At 31.9% G+C, this 21283-nt stretch overlaps 1 protein-coding gene across 4 annotated transcripts in view; it reads left to right on the plus strand.

Annotated features, from left to right (window-relative positions):
• Ddr (discoidin domain-containing receptor 2) overlaps positions 1–16325 on the plus strand; it is a 789300-nt gene extending 772975 nt beyond the window's left edge. For all 4 annotated transcript variants that reach the window (XM_072542711.1, XM_072542712.1, XM_072542713.1 and 1 more), the window contains exon 16: positions 719–16325. In XM_072542711.1, the coding sequence (XP_072398812.1) occupies positions 719–1007 (289 nt within the window). In that variant the 3' untranslated portion in view covers positions 1008–16325. The remainder of the gene's footprint in view (positions 1–718) is intronic.
• Positions 16326–21283: the final 4958 nt, after the last annotated feature.

Below are 21283 nucleotides of genomic sequence, written 5' to 3' on the forward strand. Positions count from 1 at the left end.
AGACAGTAGCATAATGCAACAATATAATTAATAATTTGAGATAATGATTGAGGTGACAAATTGAATAAAAGCTGAAGATCTTTAAGCCTGCTGGGATATGCGAGCCTTCTCATCACTCAAGTAATGTAGAATGCAAATGCCTTTACCACTAACAGAGTTTCTAGTATTGGTACGAATAAAATCTGGTAGGCGTAAAGCTCTTGCAAATGTAGGAATCTCTTATCTGCTAAACCTAAAATGTATTTTTACATCTGTTTGCAACATGTTTTCTAAATTAAATTCTTGATTTTGTGGATGTAATACGTGTTCTCCCACAATGTTATTTAAAATGATAAACTCTACATCATCATCATGAGCATTTGTTAAATAAGTGCTTCTAAATTATGATCCATTTTCAATATTTTGCGAACAAATGAAAAGAAAACATAAACAACGTAAATAACGCAACAACGTATGCATAAGCTCAAGCAATATCTCTATTTGTGATGTGTCACCCGTACGTCAAAATAGCGCAGTGTAAATAGTGCAACGCAGGCACTGTTAACTTTGCAATAACTCTCTATTATTAAAACATGCCAACACTGCTAAACCGAAATTTTTTGTTCCATGTTTGACATTTGCGGCTATAATCACCTTGTACTTTCGGTAAACCCAACCAAATTATTTAATTGTGGCTATTGTTGCATGTGCAATACTAATGTAAATTATACTTTTGTAGGTACACAACGAAAAGTGACGTTTGGGCATTCGCCGTCACACTATGGGAAATCCTAACGCTTTGTCGCCGACAGCCGTACGAATTCCTCACCGATCCCGAGGTGATGGAGAACTTAGCACGCTTACACTGTGATGATGGGCAATTCAAATACCTACCTCGTCCTACGACCCACAAGGATATATACGATTTAATGTTAGAATGTTGGAGGAGGAAAGATTCTGATAGGCCTACGTTTAGAGAAATACACTTATTCTTGCAAAGAAAAAATTTAGGATATGCTCCTACATAGTACTTAGGAAGACTGGTTAGATGATAAAAGGGAACAATGTTGTAAATAGAACACAGGGTGATAAACTATACTGTACTTTATTATTTATAGATACGTCTAATGTTTATTTTAGATGAAAAATCATATAGATATATGATGTAGAAATATTTACCTACTTTTAAGTCAGTCCAAAACATGCTTTAAGAAATATGCCTACCATTAGAATCCAGAAAACTGAAATAAATGAAAAATTCAAGCTATATTTTTCTAACATCTTCGTTTTGTTTAATTTAAATGTTTTACTGTATTGTTATTTATGCAGATGGTAAATATAAAAGCAACCGCAAGGCGTAGCAAAGTATTTATTAAAAACCATTCGGTAATAGTAAATTATATTGATCATGGCATATTTCGGTATCAGACATTTTTTCAACAGTTCATTTAATATTCCAATTGATCAAGTTATCATAATGTGTACTCACGGCCGTCTTTAATTCATCAGACCGTTACATTATATGTGGCAACATTGTCGATCTGTCAAATAGAGGGCCTGCCTCTATTTTGTAGATATAATGGACTGTGGAAGTGATGACGTAGATTTTATTGACATCTGTCTATTCTAATAGTTACTTACTACAAAAATTTTACAAGGTTGTGTAAATAATAAAGCATGTTGTTTTATAAAAATAGCAATAAAATGCATGTATCAATAAAGTAAGGTTAGAATGTCGTTAATTTAAACTTTTAAACTATATTTCATAGAAATAGAACACTAAATTATAATGGTATTATCGTAAAAAACACTATACTTAAAAGAAAAAGCAGCAGAGGAAGCAAAATGTTAACTTTATAGAAATTAAAAAGTCTTGAGATTGGGCATTTTAACTTTTGTTTGGAAAGTAATTGACAGTTGTGACGTCACACTCCCACTGTCCATACTGGGCCTATAGCGAGAAGAATACAATCGCGGTTAAAGAGTTTTATTTTACCACCATTTTTCTTATATGTATGTATAATGGACACAGTCGTTAGTAGACAAAATACACTTTTTTATATTTAATTTTATAATTTATATTATAAATGTGATATAATATTTAATTTAAATGGAATATAAAGTTTCTTAACTAGAAGCATTAGCGAAGTAATAAAAAACACTGATAAATTATTAGACAATTCCACTGACAATACAGTATGTTCGGAAGTTTATTACAGTAATAAAATTAACATTTATATTTAATTTTGTTTATCTCAAAACCTATTGCTGATTGACCAGTAAAATATGCATCTTTTTGCAACAAGATCACTTTTTTATAAGTATGGTACACTAGAGACAAACCAAATTATAATTTAGCTGTGTTTGATGAACTAATTTCGTTTATTTGATTTAAATTAGTATATTTCTGGAGCAAGTTGGGTCTGACTTACTTTAGATATTTACAAAAAATTGTGTTTATTGAAAATATTCACATTTTCAAAGATTCTAGTATGAAAATGGTTATTGTTACGACAAAAATTCTTAGTGGAGGCATTTTTAATGCAGTAAAAACTGTTTGAAGTTAATTCAGTAAAAATGTGTTTATATGTGATATAGTTTTTTGAATTTTTGGCGTTTATCAAAGTGTCTTTTACAACTTTTTCGTTGATGCAGACATAATAATAAAATTTATTTTATGAAATCCCTCATAACCCGTAAACAGCCCTCTTATATAGACTTAAGGGTTCTAATTTCATGCCATCCTGAAGCATACGCCCCCACAACACTCAACTTAAATAACTGATACCAATAATAATAAATAAACCTAAATATTAGATCTGAAAAAGCAAAACTTTCCAATGAACACAATTTTTTGTTACCTTGTAGAAATTTTGGAACACTTCCCGTTACATGAGAATGTATTTATACGTACAATATAGTTAGATATCTATAGTTGTTACGTGGTGGGAATAATTACATAAACGGCAAAACACCACCAGACTTTTTCAACCATTAATATTAGTAAAAAGTGAGATAACATAGATTTTACTCCATTAGTTATTTCAATACTACAAACCCGGTTTTGAATCGATCTTAGACATTTCATATCTCAAAATTTTATACCATTTGGTAACCGTTTGGTTAATTTTATACCACTGTAACAATTAGCAATTAACGAATGGTAGAGTTACCGTTTGAAAATCCGCTTTCTTCTACATTTAGAAGGAAATAGCAAACTCTGAGAGCTGTCAGAAATAAGATCATTTAGATAAGTAAGAGTAAATAACATATATAGAAGCCAAAGTATGTTTTTTTTGTTTCAGTTTGGATAAGTATTAGCAGAAATCACGTTTTATAACAACAGAGACGTTTGGACGTTAATACAGCTGTTTAAAAAGAGAACTTGGCCGTTTAATTTTTGAGAATCAGAAACTGGACATAAATATTTGTTGGTAACTAGAAACTGCGTAAGTTTGTAGCATTAAAACGGAAAAATCGTAGCCGTTTTATGTTGGATATTATACTTTTCAGATATTAATTTTTATTATGTAATAATTTTTATTCAGGGCATTATTGATTTAATTGTTTTTGGTACTCTTAGGTAACTATGTTAAAAACATTGTTTTAAAAACAAACATTTAATTTTGTGCACGGTTTACTACGAGGATACTAATTTAAAAATCCAAATGCAGTCGCATGTGTGTCATACATGATTTTCTTTCTTCCACAGCCGCCAAACTCACTCAGATGGAGTTCCCACCTATTTGAGGACACTTAGGCATTTATTTGCGTGAATACAAATACTTTTATGCCAAAATATCCAGCAAAAATACACATCTAGAGCGGAAAATTCTAAATACACGCCACACCAAAGTTCTTCTTCTTCGAGGTGCTTTGTGTGGTCTCCTAAAGTTGGAAATTATTCTTAAAAAATCTGTTTTCCTATAACTGTGCTGTTAATTTATTTATATTTATGTGTGTTCTTTAGAGAGTATTGTTGCTGATTGTTGCAGATGGTAAAGTATTTGCTCTTATGTATACTTGAGCATTAGATTGATTTGTAGTTAAAGGTTTTCTAAGTATTTTTCGATATATCCACTTTTCAAATGCTTTAATGAAATACAATGCAACACGTTTAAAATTTCTTGTAGAATTTTGACATTTGATGTTTGAAAAACTTTCTAATCCATATGGATTTGGCCTGAGGCACCCACATTTTGACATTTGACGTTTAAAGTTCAATGTAAACCATATAAATTTGTTAGTAGTGGCGCCATCTGTACATCACGCTAGGCACTTCCTAAGTAATTTTGTTGCTGGAATATTATGAGATAGATTGAGGAGAAATATCACGTGGCCATGATCTACCAAAAGGCCAGGCATTTATTAAATCCAGGATTACACTCCTATGACTATGATTACACTATGAAAACTCCATGAGAGTCATAGAAGCAAATAGACACAGACATATATTAATGAAAAAGGATGAACACACTACCTTCTAATATCTTTAACTCCTTTGCTATCTCAGACAACTTCAATTTACAATCAGTTAAAACTGCTTACTATATTTTTTTATATTTACTGTAACAACTGCCGAATTTGGACGAATAAAGTGCTCAGCATTATTTGAGTCTTTATCACCTCGCTGAAACTAAGCATACTACCTCTTAATCATTTTTTATCAATCAAGCAGAGTTCAAGTATCATATATAAAGCCATTGTCTAGCTTGAGTAATATTTTTTCTAACTGGTAGCAATCATTTGAATAGGAAAGTACAATTCTTTCGTTACTTTGCAAATTGCGGAACTATTATACAATTTATGAACTATTGTTCTATCGAGCTCGAGTTTTGACAGATGAAGTTTGTAGTACTTACTAAACCAAATGGATTTATGCTATTGAACTCGAATTTTTGAAGATGACATTTGAAGATTGGTATTTTATAAACCATATATATATTCGATACTAATGTCGCCATCTATATCAGGTCTGAAACTTCTTGGATGATATATTAGATGAAATATTATTATCTACATTTGGTAGAATAAAATGTCCAAGCGGTCAGGATCCACTAAAGGACTAGGAAATTTATAAATTCGGGAATATAGTGGGAGTAGTGGTAGAGACAAAGTAGAGCATATGCCAATTGACAATAAGTTAAGATATATAGTGTTCTGGAATACACACTTCGAGTATTCGAATAAAAATACGAAAAGAATGAGTTACAAAATGTAAAAAACTTTAGAAGATTATTTCCAGATCATAAATGCAAAAAAAAACACTAAGAGACTAATACTGAAGAATCAGAACAATATACAAAAAGTAAAATTCATCAAAAAATTAGTCATCATCATCATCATTCAATCTTCGCTTATCCACTGCTGGACATAGATCTCCCTCATAATTTTCCATCTATTTCGATCTTGTGCCTCTTGCATCCAATTCCTATGACAACGTTTTAGATCGTCAGTCCAACGTGTTGGTGGACGACCTCTGCTTCGGTAGGCATCATCTCTTGGTCTCCATTCCAGTATCCGCTTTGTCCATCTATTATCTGTTAGTCAAAAAATTAGTAGATTAGTCTATTTCCACAAAAAATTTAATTAACATAACAAAAAACGATGATTTGAATCACCCCGTGGCTCAGTAAGTGAGCACTCTCACTTCATGTGAATATTTTACTGAGTTTGTGGTTCAAACCTTACGCTGTGTAGTGTTTTAAATACCTAAATAGGTCTGCGACTTTTTTCGATACTTTACAGTAAATTTTTAATGTACCACTCGATGTTACTTATTTTACATCTAAGATATGGTCAAATGATGGTTCCAGCCCAAAATCCGCACCAAACATTGACACGTTGTGGATACCTTTTTGTTCGTCGACAGTCACATGTGGGTTTTTAGAACCCCAAAAGTAGAAATTTTGAGGATTAACAAAACCATCACGATGAAAATGTGCCATCGTTTAGGATGATTTTGCTTAAAAAATCAACATCCACTAGTTGATATTCAATAATCCATTCAACAAACTCTCTTCACTGTGCATGGACATAAGGCTTCAGTTGTTGTGTCAATTAAACGTTATAAGCATGGATACGCGATCTTCAATGAGTATACGCTGTTATTGAAATGTGCAATTCTTGTCCTCGACGCCGAATTTATGTTCTTATACTTTCACCAATACTCTCAAGTACTGCTTCGATATTTACATTTGAGCGCCTTATTTTTAGATGGATCATCACCAATTGATCCAGTCTCCCTGAATTGTTTAACTACTCTCTTCATAGTTGACGAAGTTACTTTCTATTATTTTAAAAATATTGTTCAACAATGAAAACACGTTGTTCTCTCGTGTAAACCTCCATTTTTACTGACCCAAAGCTGTCAGCTGTCAAACTGTTTTTGTTTTTTGCGGCAACTTCAAATCTTGCTTGAATTTTGTGCACCGTATAACTTTCACCAATACTCTCAAGTACTGCTTCGATATTTATATTTGAGCACCTTATTTTTAGATGGATCATCACCAATTGATCCAGTCTCCCTGAATTTTTCAACTACTCTCTTCATAGTTGACGAAGTTACTTTCTATTATTTTAAAAATATTGTTCAACAATGAAAACACGTTGTTCTCTCGTGTAAACCTCCATTTTTACTGACCCAAAGCTGTCAGCTGTCAAACTGTTTTTGTTTTTTGCGGCAACTTCAAATCTTGCTTGAATTTTGTGCACCGTATAGAAATTTCATAGAAATAGTCGCATTAGATGTCACCAATGTAAATTACTTTACCTGTATCAATATAAAAAGGAAATATACATGTAATTTCTACCTACATATTGACTTCCACAAATAATTTACAATAGTAAGTAGAGAGAATATATATTTTCTCGCTATCTCTTTGTCAACCATTTTCCATCCACTCCTGAATGTAGGTCTCTCCCAATTGCTTCCAGCTTTCTATATCTTGCGCCAATCTAATCCACTGTTTGCCTGCCACTTGTGTTGTCGTCCTTGGTCTCCATTCTAGAATTCTCCGTGTCCACCTGTTATCATTATATCGGGCTACGTGACCTGCCCAGCGCCATTTCATTTTTGTAATTTCTTCCACAATATCTCAAGTATCAAGGGCTACTGTCTCCAAGCCGTAGGTACAAACTGGTAGTATGCATGTGTTATACACCATTTTCTTTTAAGTTTACAGAAATGGAGGTGTTTTTCAAGATATATCCTGGTTTGCCGAAAACGCCCCATGCCAGTTGTGTTCTTTTAATTTCAGCATCTTGAGTTGGTTTTCCCAGTTTGATGACATGACCTAGATATACATAATGTTCAACATTTTCTATGGTACGATTTTGTATTGTTATATTTGTCTGGTCTCGGCTCAGTATTTTTGTTTTGCTGTAGTTCATTTTTAAGTCTACCGCTCCTGAAACTGCATTCAATTGTTGTAACATATCATTTAGTTCCTGGATATTGTCGGCTATTAAAACTATGTCATCTGCGAATCTCAAGTGGTTTAAGTATGATCCGTCGACGTTGATACCCTTGTTGTTCCATTCTTTTTCCATCCATTCATTTTCTCGCTATACACAATTTTATAGATTTGTTTAATTTGCTCCTGCATTACTTTTAATACTAAATTCAAATTCGGCGTCAGTATATATCTGTTATAGTTTTGATTGTATTAATCTTATAGAAAGACACACAAAGCTAAATAACTAAATGTTTTTAGTTTATATTTTGATCCAAAGACTTTTATAATAATTGTTTCGAGTAAAAACCCAACAGTATTATTAATGGTTTTATATATATTTGTGTTTAAATAATTAGAATGTCCAGTTCTGAGTCTCAAAAATGGACCCAAACAGCTGATTGACTATTCCATTAGCATATTTTCAAATCTCTTTGCAAGACATCGTCACAAATCACATACTTATTTTAAACTTATACTATAGGATAAAGTAAGAATAACATTTTGATAAAGGCACATAATTTAGACAACACCGATACAACCTAACGAATCAAGAATCCTCTCACAGTAGATCTGCCTTCTACCTTCATGCATACAAGTACTCTGTTTCGCTACATTCCCCTGTTCCTAAATTTCTTCACGTTGTACATTTTTTAAAAATCGGGCCTTCTAGATGCTTATATAGATCTCGCTTATCAGAAGATTGATAATCAACCTCGATGCGTAGATGTTTCTCTTCAAAGGTTATCTTCTGATAAAGTTAAAAGTTAATCATCTGCTTTTTATTATTAAGTTTAAGGCCTAAAAGGGACTAAAATAGTTTTTGGTAAAACTTTTATATGTTTAAATACTAAACTAAGTTATTTTATGTTGTATAAATTTCAAAACGTAACTTGCAATCAACTTTTTTGTAGATTTTAAATATCTCATAGATTCTCATAAGATCAAACATATAAATACAGTACGAAATTGGAACAAACTGAAATTTAAAAACTTTAAACAATATATTGAACAAAATATAACAACTAACCAACAAATACTTATAATAATTGATGTATTCGACCGTTACTTGATGAAGGTTCATTTTATCTAAGAACGAAACATTGAAAATTTGTGATTTAGTGTTTTATTCTTAAATACCTAAAACTTAAACAGGTTATGGATCGAAATAAAATGTGTGAAATAGTTTTAACGTATTTTCTTCCTGTATACTCTTTCACGAGGCTAATGTATGTTAATAAGTACAGAGAATATTGCACCTAAATTTTCTTCTTACTTACTAAGAAACTTATAGTTTCAAATTTTTCCCCACATAACTTTTTATGCCGAATCTGTATCAGTCATCGACTTTTTCTCTATCCCTATAAAAGGGGTGACTTCTAAACTGCTTGAATGCTCTAACCACAGAGGAATTACGCTTCTAAATGCAGCGTATAAAATATTTTCTACAGTACTATGTCACCGTATGGCGCCATATGCAGAACGGATAGTATGAAAATACCAGGCTGGTTTCAGAGGTGGTAAATAAAAACAAGTTTTAGAAAAACACTGGAATATTATGTAGAAAAAAAAACACTCATCCCATATTTACAGACTGCAAAGCAGCCTACGACTCTGTGAATAGAAGAGAAATATTCAAAGCAATGAAAGAGCCAGGAATACCAAATGATTTGGTAAAGTTAACATAACTAACTATTGAAAAAGTTGAATTCTTCTTCTTCGAGTGCATCTCCGCGGCGGAGGTCGGCAATCATCATAGCTATTCGGACTTGTGAGACTGCTCTCAAAATGTTTGATGTACATCCGTACCACTGTCTCCACTGTCTATACTTCTCTTTTCTTGGATCTTTCCCTGCATGATCAGTTGGAGCAAGGTGTATTTCTCTCCACGTGTAATATGTCTGAGATATTCCAATTTTCTTGTTTTAATTGTGTTTTCTATAAAATTTTTATTTCTTTATTCATCCTTCTCAGAAAGTCTTTATTTGTGACATGTTCTGTCCACGATATTTTCAGAATTCTTCTATATACAAACAGCTCGAATGATTCCAGTTTTGTCATTGATGTCGCATTCAAGGTCCAAGATTCCATTCCATAAAACAAAGTCGAAAAAATATAGCACCTCGCCAACCTAACTCTTAGCTCCAATTTTAAATCCCTTGTACATAGCACTCTTCTCATTTTGTTGAAATTTGCTCTAGCCTTTTCTATTCTGATTTTGATCTCCTGAATGTAATCATTTGTGGAGTTAATCACTGTTCCCAGCGTCCGCATATCTAATGTTGTTAATGGGAACTCCATTTACATTTATTCCAGCTGTTTCACCCTCAAGAGCGTTTTTCAAGATCTCTTCGGAATAGGCATTAAAAAGAATTGGCGACAATACGCATCCCTGTCCACGTCTAATTTCAATTTATTCTGACAACTGTTCGTTAACACGTACTTTTGCTCGCTGTTTATATAATAAATTTGATATGCTCCCGAGGTCGTTGTAGTCAATCTTCTTCGATTTCAGGACGTTAATTAATTGTTTATGTCGTACTTTATCGAATGCTTTATTATAGTCAATAAAACATGCATATATATCTTGATTGATTGACAATTTGATTGAAAAAGTTGAATGTAGAGTACGAATTCAGGGGGAGCTGTCTGAACCTTTTAAAACAAATAATGCGGGGAGACCCTATCTCCTGTATACTGTTCAATCTGGCGCTGGAAAAAGTACCATTGGTCCAATATATAATAAATCAGTGCAAATGCTTGCCTATGTTGATGATATCAATATTGTTAAGAGAACGGAAAACGCTGTAAGAAAGTGCGGATGGAATAAAATGACCCAGCTAGAAAAACGCTCCTTAATAGACCTATTCCTCAGAGAAGAAGAGGAAGACACAGAACAAGGTTACTTGATAACATCGATAAAGCCAGAATGATGACTTCTAAACTAGTATGTGGATGGGAAAAAGATGCATGAAATAGGATTTGAATGCATCTTTTGCTCCACAGATACAAAACGGAGTTTTAATTATTGTTTTCCCTAAACAAACGTAATAATCTACTAAATTTCCTCCTATTCAAAAACAATTAATCGGTGTTTTTGTAATATTCTTCTCTTTTTACTGTCATTTTATATGTATTCTGACATTGTACTCCTCTTTCATGTTGTCATATCGTATTTCGGAAGCTGTTTTAGCCTGACAATTCATTAAATAATATAAATTCAATTTTTTAATTTTTCTCGTATTATTTTTCCATTTAGACACAATCAATCATATTTACTTCGATTTTATCGATTTATTGATTGATGAACCTATGTAGGTTATGTTGGCGTACCTAGTGCTAGGAGAGTAGTAAAATATATTTTTTTACTAAATATTCGTTTAAGCTACTTTTTACAATTATTTAATATGTATATATTATGTTATACAATTACTCCAGTGCTTTCTTTACTACTTTTCTCTAGTACAAGTATACGTTTAGAAGAATATTTTATATTTTGTCTTAATTGCCACCATGTTATAAGTATTTCGACCTTGTATATCGTTATACAGAATAATTTATGACAAACGTATATTGTCTTAGGAAAATGAACAGTGAATGTGGTTTGTTTTATTTGAGTCACTTTTCCCAGGTTTGTAGTTTCAGTGATTTGCGTACCCATGTTATTATTATACAGTTTTTTAATCTGTCATGAACAGCTTCGATTTATTGCGTGACCTTCATCTGCGTTTCTTTCTTATAGGTGTTCTATTTAGCACCATTTTTTCCTATAAGATTTTCCATTCATTCATTCCTGATGCTCTCAGTTTTTTATGTTACATTCATTATAAACCGGTTCTTTTTCTCTGTTTGTTGCTCCTTTCCATCCTTCGCTCATCATTTTTAATATTTTCTTGTGCTTCTTAAACAATGTCAAAAAAAGTAACAAGAAAGAAACACGTAAGTTTTTAAAACGCTAAAAACTGCACCAGATAGCTTGTTAATATTTTTAATGTTGACTTTTCATAGTTGACATTAATGGGTGACAGCTGACAGTTAGCAGGTGATAATACAACACAGTATACAGCTCTTTTTGAATATGTACTCTAATATAATATATAAATGCCCACAGGTTTTGAGTTTTGATACACGGCTAAGAAATAAGAGAAACTATGACTAGTGGAATACATTCTTTATAAAAATAACATCATTATTGATGTTAAATATTGTTTCAATACCTTTATGCATTTAAATACTCATATATATTGTCTATTATCTATATACGTATAAAAACAATAAAGGAACTTATCAAAAACTATCTTGGTTCCTTATTTTCTTTTAAAATTTCTTCACATGGCACAATAATTCAAGACAATGTCTAGATTCTAACGTAAAATAAGAATATAAATGTTGTAATATTTGCTATATATACTAGTCAATTGAGACAATTGTAATATATTTTCAAGAACGATAATGAAAATTCCTGAGCTTAGATATTAAGTATTTATGATAAACGTAGACTGAGTTTTGGTTTAAAACAATATCGGCAATAGAAAAGCTTTTTGATCTAGCTATACTGCAATGTCATACAAGTTAAGTACAAGGACTTCTAAATAAATCATTTGAAAGTAGAAACTAGCCTAATATTATAATGATACATTGTTTTGTGAACCTATAGACCGTACTCTGTATTTTTCTTCCATACGTTTGGTCTTTCGTATATATACATTATCAAAGCAAATACAGGGACGATCAGAATTGACTTCCGAACTTTTGCTGATTTCTGACAGACAAAAAATAGTCAAAAAACTAATTTTTTGCTGTTCAAAAAGGCTTATCATAAATAAACTGTCAAATTTGTTAACATTTAAATTCAAAGTACAGCTGTAAAAGCTGTAAAAAGTGTTATCTATTATATATCAAGTTAGTTTAACGTTAACCATCGTCATGAGTTTATTACAGTATAATTACAATATGAATATAACGTATTAACTGCATATACACCATTACAAGCGGGATCAACGCTAAGAAATGCTAAGTATATATTTCCATTGAAAAATCTAGGTCTGTACAGTATATTTTGCAGAACTTGTAACCAAAAACACATAGGACAAACTAACACATGATTATCCACCAGACTAAATGAACACAAACTAGCTCTAAGGAATAAGCAGGTCTCGTCAACTTATTTACACTCAACTGAACACGCTTGTGATGCTTTGAACTTTCATAAATTATGGAAATTGCTAACTAAAAAATACAAATTCAAAAGACGAAAACCACCATATAGACCGACTCTCTACACCAAGTTATCCTTCTACCGTATGTTTATGTTATCCGTACAAGAAAAAATAACGCAATAATTTAATGTAGACACACAGTCTACAAAATTTAGTTTAATTCAAAGCTTAAATACAACTTCTTGAATATGAGGAATCATATTTTGTCGAAAAATCTATGAATATATTCTGTTAAAAGAAAATCAACTTTGAAATGGATGAATACCTAAAAATAAACTAAAACATATTGTTTCATCTGTGCAAATTGATTTGGAACTTGATCATAGTTTTATATGATCAGTTAGTTCAAGTGCATGCTTAAAAAACCAGATATATAGATGAAAAATAGAAGGAAAGATTTCTGGATCCACCGAGCTAAGATAGAGAAACAATAATTTTATTTATTTTGGCCAATGTTTTTAATGTTGATAAAAAAAATAAATATCCACAAAAGTAACATGCATTCGAGAAACCAGCAATTTTACTGTTTTTAACCATGAAAATATCATAGTTTAAAAGGAATGTTATTTACCATGTATTGTTAAATTACTTGTTGAACAGCAGGTCCTTACAGAATTGTAGCAGGTCCTATAAGTAAAACTGTTTTCAAGAAATTGTTAAGTTGGTAGATCAAAAAACTTTTCTGCTATCGATTTCCTTCAAATTCTATATTTTCTAGCTGCCCAATGTACCTAGATCATCACAATACTTTACGCCTTGACTGAAATTCAGAGATATGCTCTTGCTCGACTATGTACAATATTAAATCTATGTATTTTTTAAGCAACGATATTATCTTTTACCCCTGTATTATATATTAGATATTAAATGAGTAAAAGCTTGGTTAAGTATATCTGTAGATAATTGATCCAGAGGGAGCCATGTGTCAGAACATTGTTACATATGAGAGAAATTTTCAAAGTTTTGTTGTACTGACTAAAAGTGTCAGTGTCGATTCAATTTTTTTTATTAATATGATATTAAATTTTTGCCAATCCTTTACATTAAATAGATAGTAATACTAAATACTTCATTGCCTAAAATATGCTTTATTTCCTAAAATAATTTGAATATAGGAAGTCGTAAAATTTGAGAGTATACCACTAATAACAGTGAAGTACAATTTGTTTTTTGAATAATTCTTATATCAACATTTTTATCTCTCTCTTGTCGTTCCCCCATTACTGAGAATCGTGATTTCTTTCAATATTCCTAATTATTTTTCTCAATTAGTCTCAATCTTCAGCTGCTCTGAGAGCTTCGCAGAATAAGTTTCCAGTTGAATTCTTAATTTAGTCGGACCATCTAGTTGTTGATCGTCCTCTTGATCTTCTCCCCAAAACGTTTCCAGAAACAATTAATCTCTCCCAACTATCGTCACCGCTGCGAACCACGTGACCGAAAAATTGCAGAATACGTTGAAGACATATTCTGGACAGCCTTTTTTTAATCTTAGCCTTTTAAGAGTTGGTTTAGAATGAAAACGTCTGTCCTATGAGCTGTCTAAGGTATGCGCAGCATTCTTCTCCAGCACCACATCTCAAAGGCATCTATTTTCTAGCGCTCGCGTGAGCGAAGAGTTTAAGTCTCTGCCCCGTATAGAAATATTGAGAATACAAGGGCATTCAACAGTCTCATCTTGATATTTTGAGAGATATGTCTGTCTTTCGTATTTCTAATACGTCTCCGAACTTCTACTTCAGTTTCCATCGTTAGTTATACCAGACTCAAGATAGACAAAACTGTCCACTCTCTGGTATTCCTGTAACATGTTACTCAGTTAAATAGTGTGGAATCTGTCGACCACCATAATTTTTGTCTTTTCTTTATTATTTTCAGACCAACTTTATTGCTTTCGTACTCAACTCTTTGCAGAATATTAAACATTTCTTGCTCATTTGCTACTATAAGTGTAGTGCCATCAGCAAATCTTAAATTTGAGATTTTCCTACCAGCTACTGTTACTCCAACGGCCCATCCACCTAAAGCCATCCTCATGACATGTTGAATAAGTCAGGTGACAACACGCATCCTTGTCTAACACTTCTCTCGGTCTTGAATTGGTTTTGAGAACTTATGATCTAGTCGTACTGTTGCTATATTGAACTGGTACAGATTTTTAATAAGGGTCACCAGGTGCATTGGTGTGCCCATTTCTATTAAAATGGACCACAGATTTATCCAGCTCACACAATCAAATGCCTTTTGGTAGTCAACAAAGCATATAATCATAGATACTTGAAATTCTCTAGACTTTTCAATGTCTCAGGTTCAGGATTTGTTCTCGTGTACTTTTATCCTTTACAACCCTCGTTCCTGAGGAATTTAATAATGTAGATAGGTTTTTAATCTGTTTTTGATGATATGCAACAAGATTTTACTAGCATGTGTTATTAGTGACAGTGTGCGGTAGTTTTCAGATCTGGTAGTAGTTCCTTTTTTGTGTAGCGGAATATAAATTGAGGTACACCAATCAGATGGTCATTTTCTTGACTTCCAAACAGTCCCAAATATTTTTATAGGAGAAATAAAATTAACTGTCAAAAATGTTTTATATATATTACATATTTACTAATTTCTAACAAAAATTCGTTTAACAGTGATCGAATCCAGTAAGGTGCACATATAGCACTCCCTACACAACTTTATAATAAATGGGTAACCTTAAATTTTGCAACGAAGATATAGGATTAGAATCTACTGTGTGTTCTCAAATTCATGTTCAGCCATTCCCTATACTTTTGTAACACAAACTTTCCATTCCTCATTTTTATCTACTACTTCATCCAAAGCTTCATTCCAAGACTTGTTGCAGATAGCACTATTTTTCATTTCAGAACTTCCTCTTAAATATTCATAATGCAAAACTAATCGTAAATTCACAAAAATTCCACTATAATAAAAAAATTCACAATTTTTAATCCAATATCTGCTCAATTAAAAAACTGTGGCACCATCAAAAGGTTGTGGACAATATCTGGAAGATTTTTAGGTTATGTGTAACTTAAGAGTATAAGTGAGTTTGTTTTCTTAGGTTTTCTTTGTAACATGCGCATGTGCAAGGGCTGAAAGAGCTGGATGAATTAAATTAATAGATTAATTTAGCATATTCCAAAGATCTTCCTTTTCTTCTGTTATTATGTTTCTATTTTATGTATGAATGCTCTTTTTTAATTATCCACATCAGTGTTGATACATCATTGATGACGCTGATTGATCAGTGTCAAAAGTCGACAAATTTTTGAGGTTATTTCTAACTTCAGAGTCGAAGCGAGTCTATTTTCTTTATAACGTTCGCGTGCGCATGCTATAAAGAGCTGAATGGTGTTAAATTAGAACATCATTTAAACATATTTCCCTTCTTTAGTAAATCTTTCTAATCATCTACATTAGTTATGGGACAATCTCTATACAGTCCATCTAATTTACTTACCGTTACACGTCATTATCATTGACAGAGATCGAAGTTGACATAGTTGCCAAAGTATACAAAAATCCTGAATCCATTTTAAATCAAATAGGTCACATAATTATTGCAAAAGTGGATTATACAACAAAACAAATTAATATTTAATGTAAATAAATAGAAACAAAACAAGAGTTAAAAAATAATCGTGTTAAAAAAAATTTGAGCCGCTTGAATGCGTCGTATAAAGATGTAAAATGGAATACATAGATATTTATTTTATGTTATGTAAAATGTAAAATAAAAAGTGTCAACACCGCAACTGTCAAATAAGTGTTTATTTATGCAAAAATATTCCAATTTATGCAAAAATATCACCTTCGTTCGATTTCAGAGTGTGTTCCGTACAAATGTTCTTTATAAAAACGCTTTATAATGCATTTATACAAATTAAATGCAACATATTATTATGTATTTCTTTAAGTTAACATTAATAGAAATCTTTAAATATTATTTCTACGCGTATATAATAAAATATGTCTAGTGGCTGTAATGCCAGTGTACTCGGCAAAGTGATTCTAAAAAAGAACACACCTACCGCCTAAATATTTCTTGTTGGTATCATGTGACCTCACGGACTATGACGAGGATGACGTGGAACGGTATGTAAATTAGATGAAGTATACATAACATGTGAGATGCGTAAATGCTTTGTTGCTGGGTAAAGTTAGCTTCGTCCGTCTGTTTTAACAGAGAGTCGTTTATCATACTCGTATACGGACGACTGCGTCTTCTTGGATGGGTACCGATCCGACGTTCATTTATAACAGTCTATGTGGTAATTGGTAATACTTCGAAAATATATTAAAGTTTGGCACAAATACAACACTAATTCAAAAAAATTTAACACGTTTCTCGAATAGTATTACACTCTATATAAATCTTATTACAATTTTAGTTTTAGTTGAATATTCGAGTCGAATTTATTTTTCATACGTATAAACAAACAATATATGTCTATTGATTTTTAAACGACATTGTTCTTGCACACGTCTCTCTCTGTGTAAAAATGACATATTCTTTTATGTCGAGCTGATGCGCTATATTAGATTCTTCAACGATTATTGTAGTTGTAGGTTAACAACGAATCAGAAATTTGAAAAAAGAGTATATTTACAAACTAGAATTATGAAATTTGAAATAATCATTGGGAAATCAAAACTGTTTTATTTTTACTATTGTAAAATCAAGTTAAGGTATTGCGTCGGTTGTGATATTGAGTCTTCTACTTGTGTTCTTTTTTGGTATAAAAAATGTTCATTGATTGGATTTTATCGTCCATTATTATTATAGTGCTCAATTATATTTTACAATATCTAGAAACTTTCAGGTCTAATTTCCATTGACGATAAAAACTCTTGCTCTTGGTATTGCTCTTAAACAATGGTACAAAAGGGATACATGCATGCATGGAGTGCATGTACTGGGTGGTCCAATAAGCCGATATCTCGGCTATATATCAGAAATGATTCATGTTATAACTTTAGGAGAACAAATTCCTTAGTAAAAGTGGCCAAGAGAAATCGCTGGAAATAACTTTCAAGTTTCTATGTTAACCGCTAGGGGGCGTAACCTGTGAAGAAAAATTTGAAAACCAGCTTTTTGTGAAATATGCCCAATTATACCAAGTGTTAAATAAGTAAACTAGAAAGAGGCCTAAATTCCGCACAAAGTTGTTCAAGTACTTTTTTTTATTTTTTCAAATAAAGGGTGGGGGAGAGTAGGAAACTATTTGTGGATAAATACCTATAACTTTGGTTTGGATCAACCGATTTTAATGAAATTAGTGTCATTAGAAAGAGTGTGGATGATTTAATTTACATCTACTATAAAACAATTGCATTTAGTTTTAATTGTCATGGGTAGAGAGTACATTCGAATAGAAAAAATTCAAATTTGTTTTTCTTCAAAATGTTTAATGGAAACACGTATTTATTGTAAATTACAATGGAACTGGATTAAATTCGTAACAAAATGGCGCAAACTGCATGTTGATAGCTTTTGTCGAACTCGAGATAGGAATAAAAACGCATAAACATAAGTAAGTATAGTATTGACTCACCCCGTATTATAACTTAAAATTAAATATGTGAAAGATCATACAAATATCTCGATCATTAAAACTTAATGTCCAATTAAATGTTCAAATTGTTTTCTATCGATGTCCACACAAAGATGTAATCTTTCGCGCGTAGACATAACAGCTGCTTCAATCTCAGCTGTTGATATACTATTTATTGCGTTTATAATGCGCTGTTTTATGTCGTCTCGCATGTTTGGTCGAGTTTGGTACACTAAGTCCTTCAATCTTCCCCACAGATAAAAGTCCAGACATGTTAAGTCTGGAGATCTAGCTGGCCATGAAAATATACTTCCCCTTCCAATCCATTTATTTGGATAACTTGCATACAAACAATCTCGAACTCGTCTGGAAAAGTGTGCAGGACACCCGTCATGTTGTATTATCATATCTTGTTTGTAAGGAAATATCTTTCAATAAAACGGGTAACTGATTTTCCAGAAAATCCAAATATGTTTTTATACTTATATCTAGATTGTGTTGAATTAAAGCAAAAATATTGATTGAATTATCTTCGGTCATACCTCTACTACGTCGTTTAAAACAAGGACTATGAAAACTACCAGTTTCTCTTAATCTTCTTGCATTTCTTTCAAATACTTCTTTGCCATAATCTCTCCTGTCAGGATATCCTACAGAATATATACGTGAGGCAATAGCGGCATTTTGGTGACATTCGAAATAAACTCCAATCATATTATACAATTCTGCATTCTGCATTTGATATACTCATCACAAATTATTAGTACTGATAATTAATTACTAATATTACCAATATTAATATCTATTGAAAAAAAGTGCAATCTTCAATTCGAATTATAATATAACACTTCTTACCAATGTTTTGACTGCTGTCAATAAATAAACAATATGAACTCCCCGTCAAATTCATTGTCTTAGCCTACTTAGTTTCGAAAAAATTATTTTTAATCATATGAAATAACAATGGTCAAAATAGGTATTAACATTAAGATTCTTCTGCTATACAAAAATTTGAAAGTACGTACTGACTTATTTTTTAATTTAATTTATAATACAGGGTGAGTCAATACTATACTTACTTATGTTTATGCGTTTTTATTCGTATCTCGAGTTCGACAAAAGCTATCAACATGCGGTTTGCGCCATTTTGTTACGAATTTAATCCAGTTCCATTGTAATTTACAATAAATAGGTGTTTCTATTAAACATTTTGAAGAAAAACAAATTTTAATTTTTTCTATTCGAAAGTACCCTCTACACATGACAATTAAAACTAAGTGCAATTATTGTATAGTAGATATAAATTAATTCATCCACACTCTTTCTATTGACACTAATTTCGTTAAAATCGGTTGATCCAAACCAAAGTTATAGGTATTTATCCACAAATATTTTCCCACTCTCCCCCACCCTTTATTTGAAAAAATAAAAAAAAGTACTTGAACAACTTTGTGCAGAATTTAGGCCTCTTTCTAGTTTACTTATTTAACACTTGGTATAATTGGGCATATTTCCCAAAAAACTTGTTTTCAAAGTTTTCTTCACAGGTTACGCCCCCTACCGGTTAACCCAGAACCTTGAAAGTTATTTCCAGCGATTTTTCTTGGCCACTTTTACTGAGGAATTTTTTCTCCTAAAGTTATAACATGAATAGTTTCTGATATACAGCCGAGAGATCGGCTTATTGGACCACCCGGTAAACTATTAATATCTACAATAACGCTCCTTAAGTGGTTTGTAACTCTGTTCACCCAGCTTATTCTATCGATCAATCTATCGACGATCTGTTTTTTCCATGCTTCCATGTCTCTACTCTCTCCTTAAAGGACCCATTAGTCAGAGAAGAAGAAGAAGACCCGAAAAGAGGTTCCTTGATGACATCAGGAAGGCGATGGATAGGGACGACTGGAAAGAAATTCTTGAGGAGGTTAGGATCCACGCATGGTTGTGAAGCCAGAATGATGATGATGTCTTCACTCTATACAGCAACACAAAGAACACATAACATAGCCAAAAGTCGAATTGTTAATCCGATCGACAAATGTGTGTTACGAAAAACATTTTTCACTGTGGTAAATGGGGCTACCATATAAAAAAAACTAAAGACAAGTTACCAATAGTATCTTCATTTATTTTGTGTTTTTTACAACTATTGTATTACTTCTTTACTTGAAAAGTTTCTTAAAAACTCCTGTGGTATTGGATTTATGGATATAGCATGCCATTTACATATTACTTTTTTTCTGTTACTCACTATGTTCTTGTATTTTTTATATTTTCATTCATCGTGATATTCAATACAAATGCTTGATTGTCTTGGCCTAATTAGTCTTGTAATTCGTATGTTATTGCATCTATTAATTTGCTTTTTAGTGCCGAAATAAAATTGTTTGTATAGATTTCCTATACAATAATGTCTTCATATTCCTTTAAATCGATTAGACATAAAAATGTTGCTTTGTTAAATCACATTACTTTTAAGATTCCACTTAGGATCGACCAAAGTCATTTTGTCGACTTTTTTTACGACTACTGTCTTATTTGTCAGCAAAATACATATTAAACTTTGTTTCCGAAGAAACAAAATCCGAACAGTTGTTAAATGATTACTTTGCTCCATAAGGTTTCTTTTCATCAAGAATCAATCAAAATTTCGTAAAGTGTGTAAGTTTCGTAAGCAAAGAAAGTATCATTTAAACCTCCAGTAACTTGGTCCTATTGAGTCCAAGAGTTCAAGTTTTAAGAGTTGATGTTTGAAAGTTGGTATACCTTGTTATTATTTGCACCATCTTTATTTATGTTATATCCAGTGATGGGATGGTCTAATATTTTTTCTTGTTTCCCAGCACACGACATCCTAAACTTTGTTTCCAAACAAGTCATAGTGCGAATAATAGTTTTCAAACGATTCTTTTGCCTCAACACTATTTTTCTCATCAGAAATGACTTAAAATTTGCAAAGGACGTTTCACTTAAACCTCTATAACTTTAACATCGTTCAATTAAGTTCAAATTTTGACAGTGGAGGTTTGAAAGTTGGTATTCCTTATTATAAGTGGCACCG

Source organism: Diabrotica undecimpunctata, chromosome 9, assembly GCF_040954645.1.
Source record: "Diabrotica undecimpunctata isolate CICGRU chromosome 9, icDiaUnde3, whole genome shotgun sequence".
NCBI lineage: Eukaryota > Metazoa > Arthropoda > Insecta > Coleoptera > Chrysomelidae > Diabrotica > Diabrotica undecimpunctata.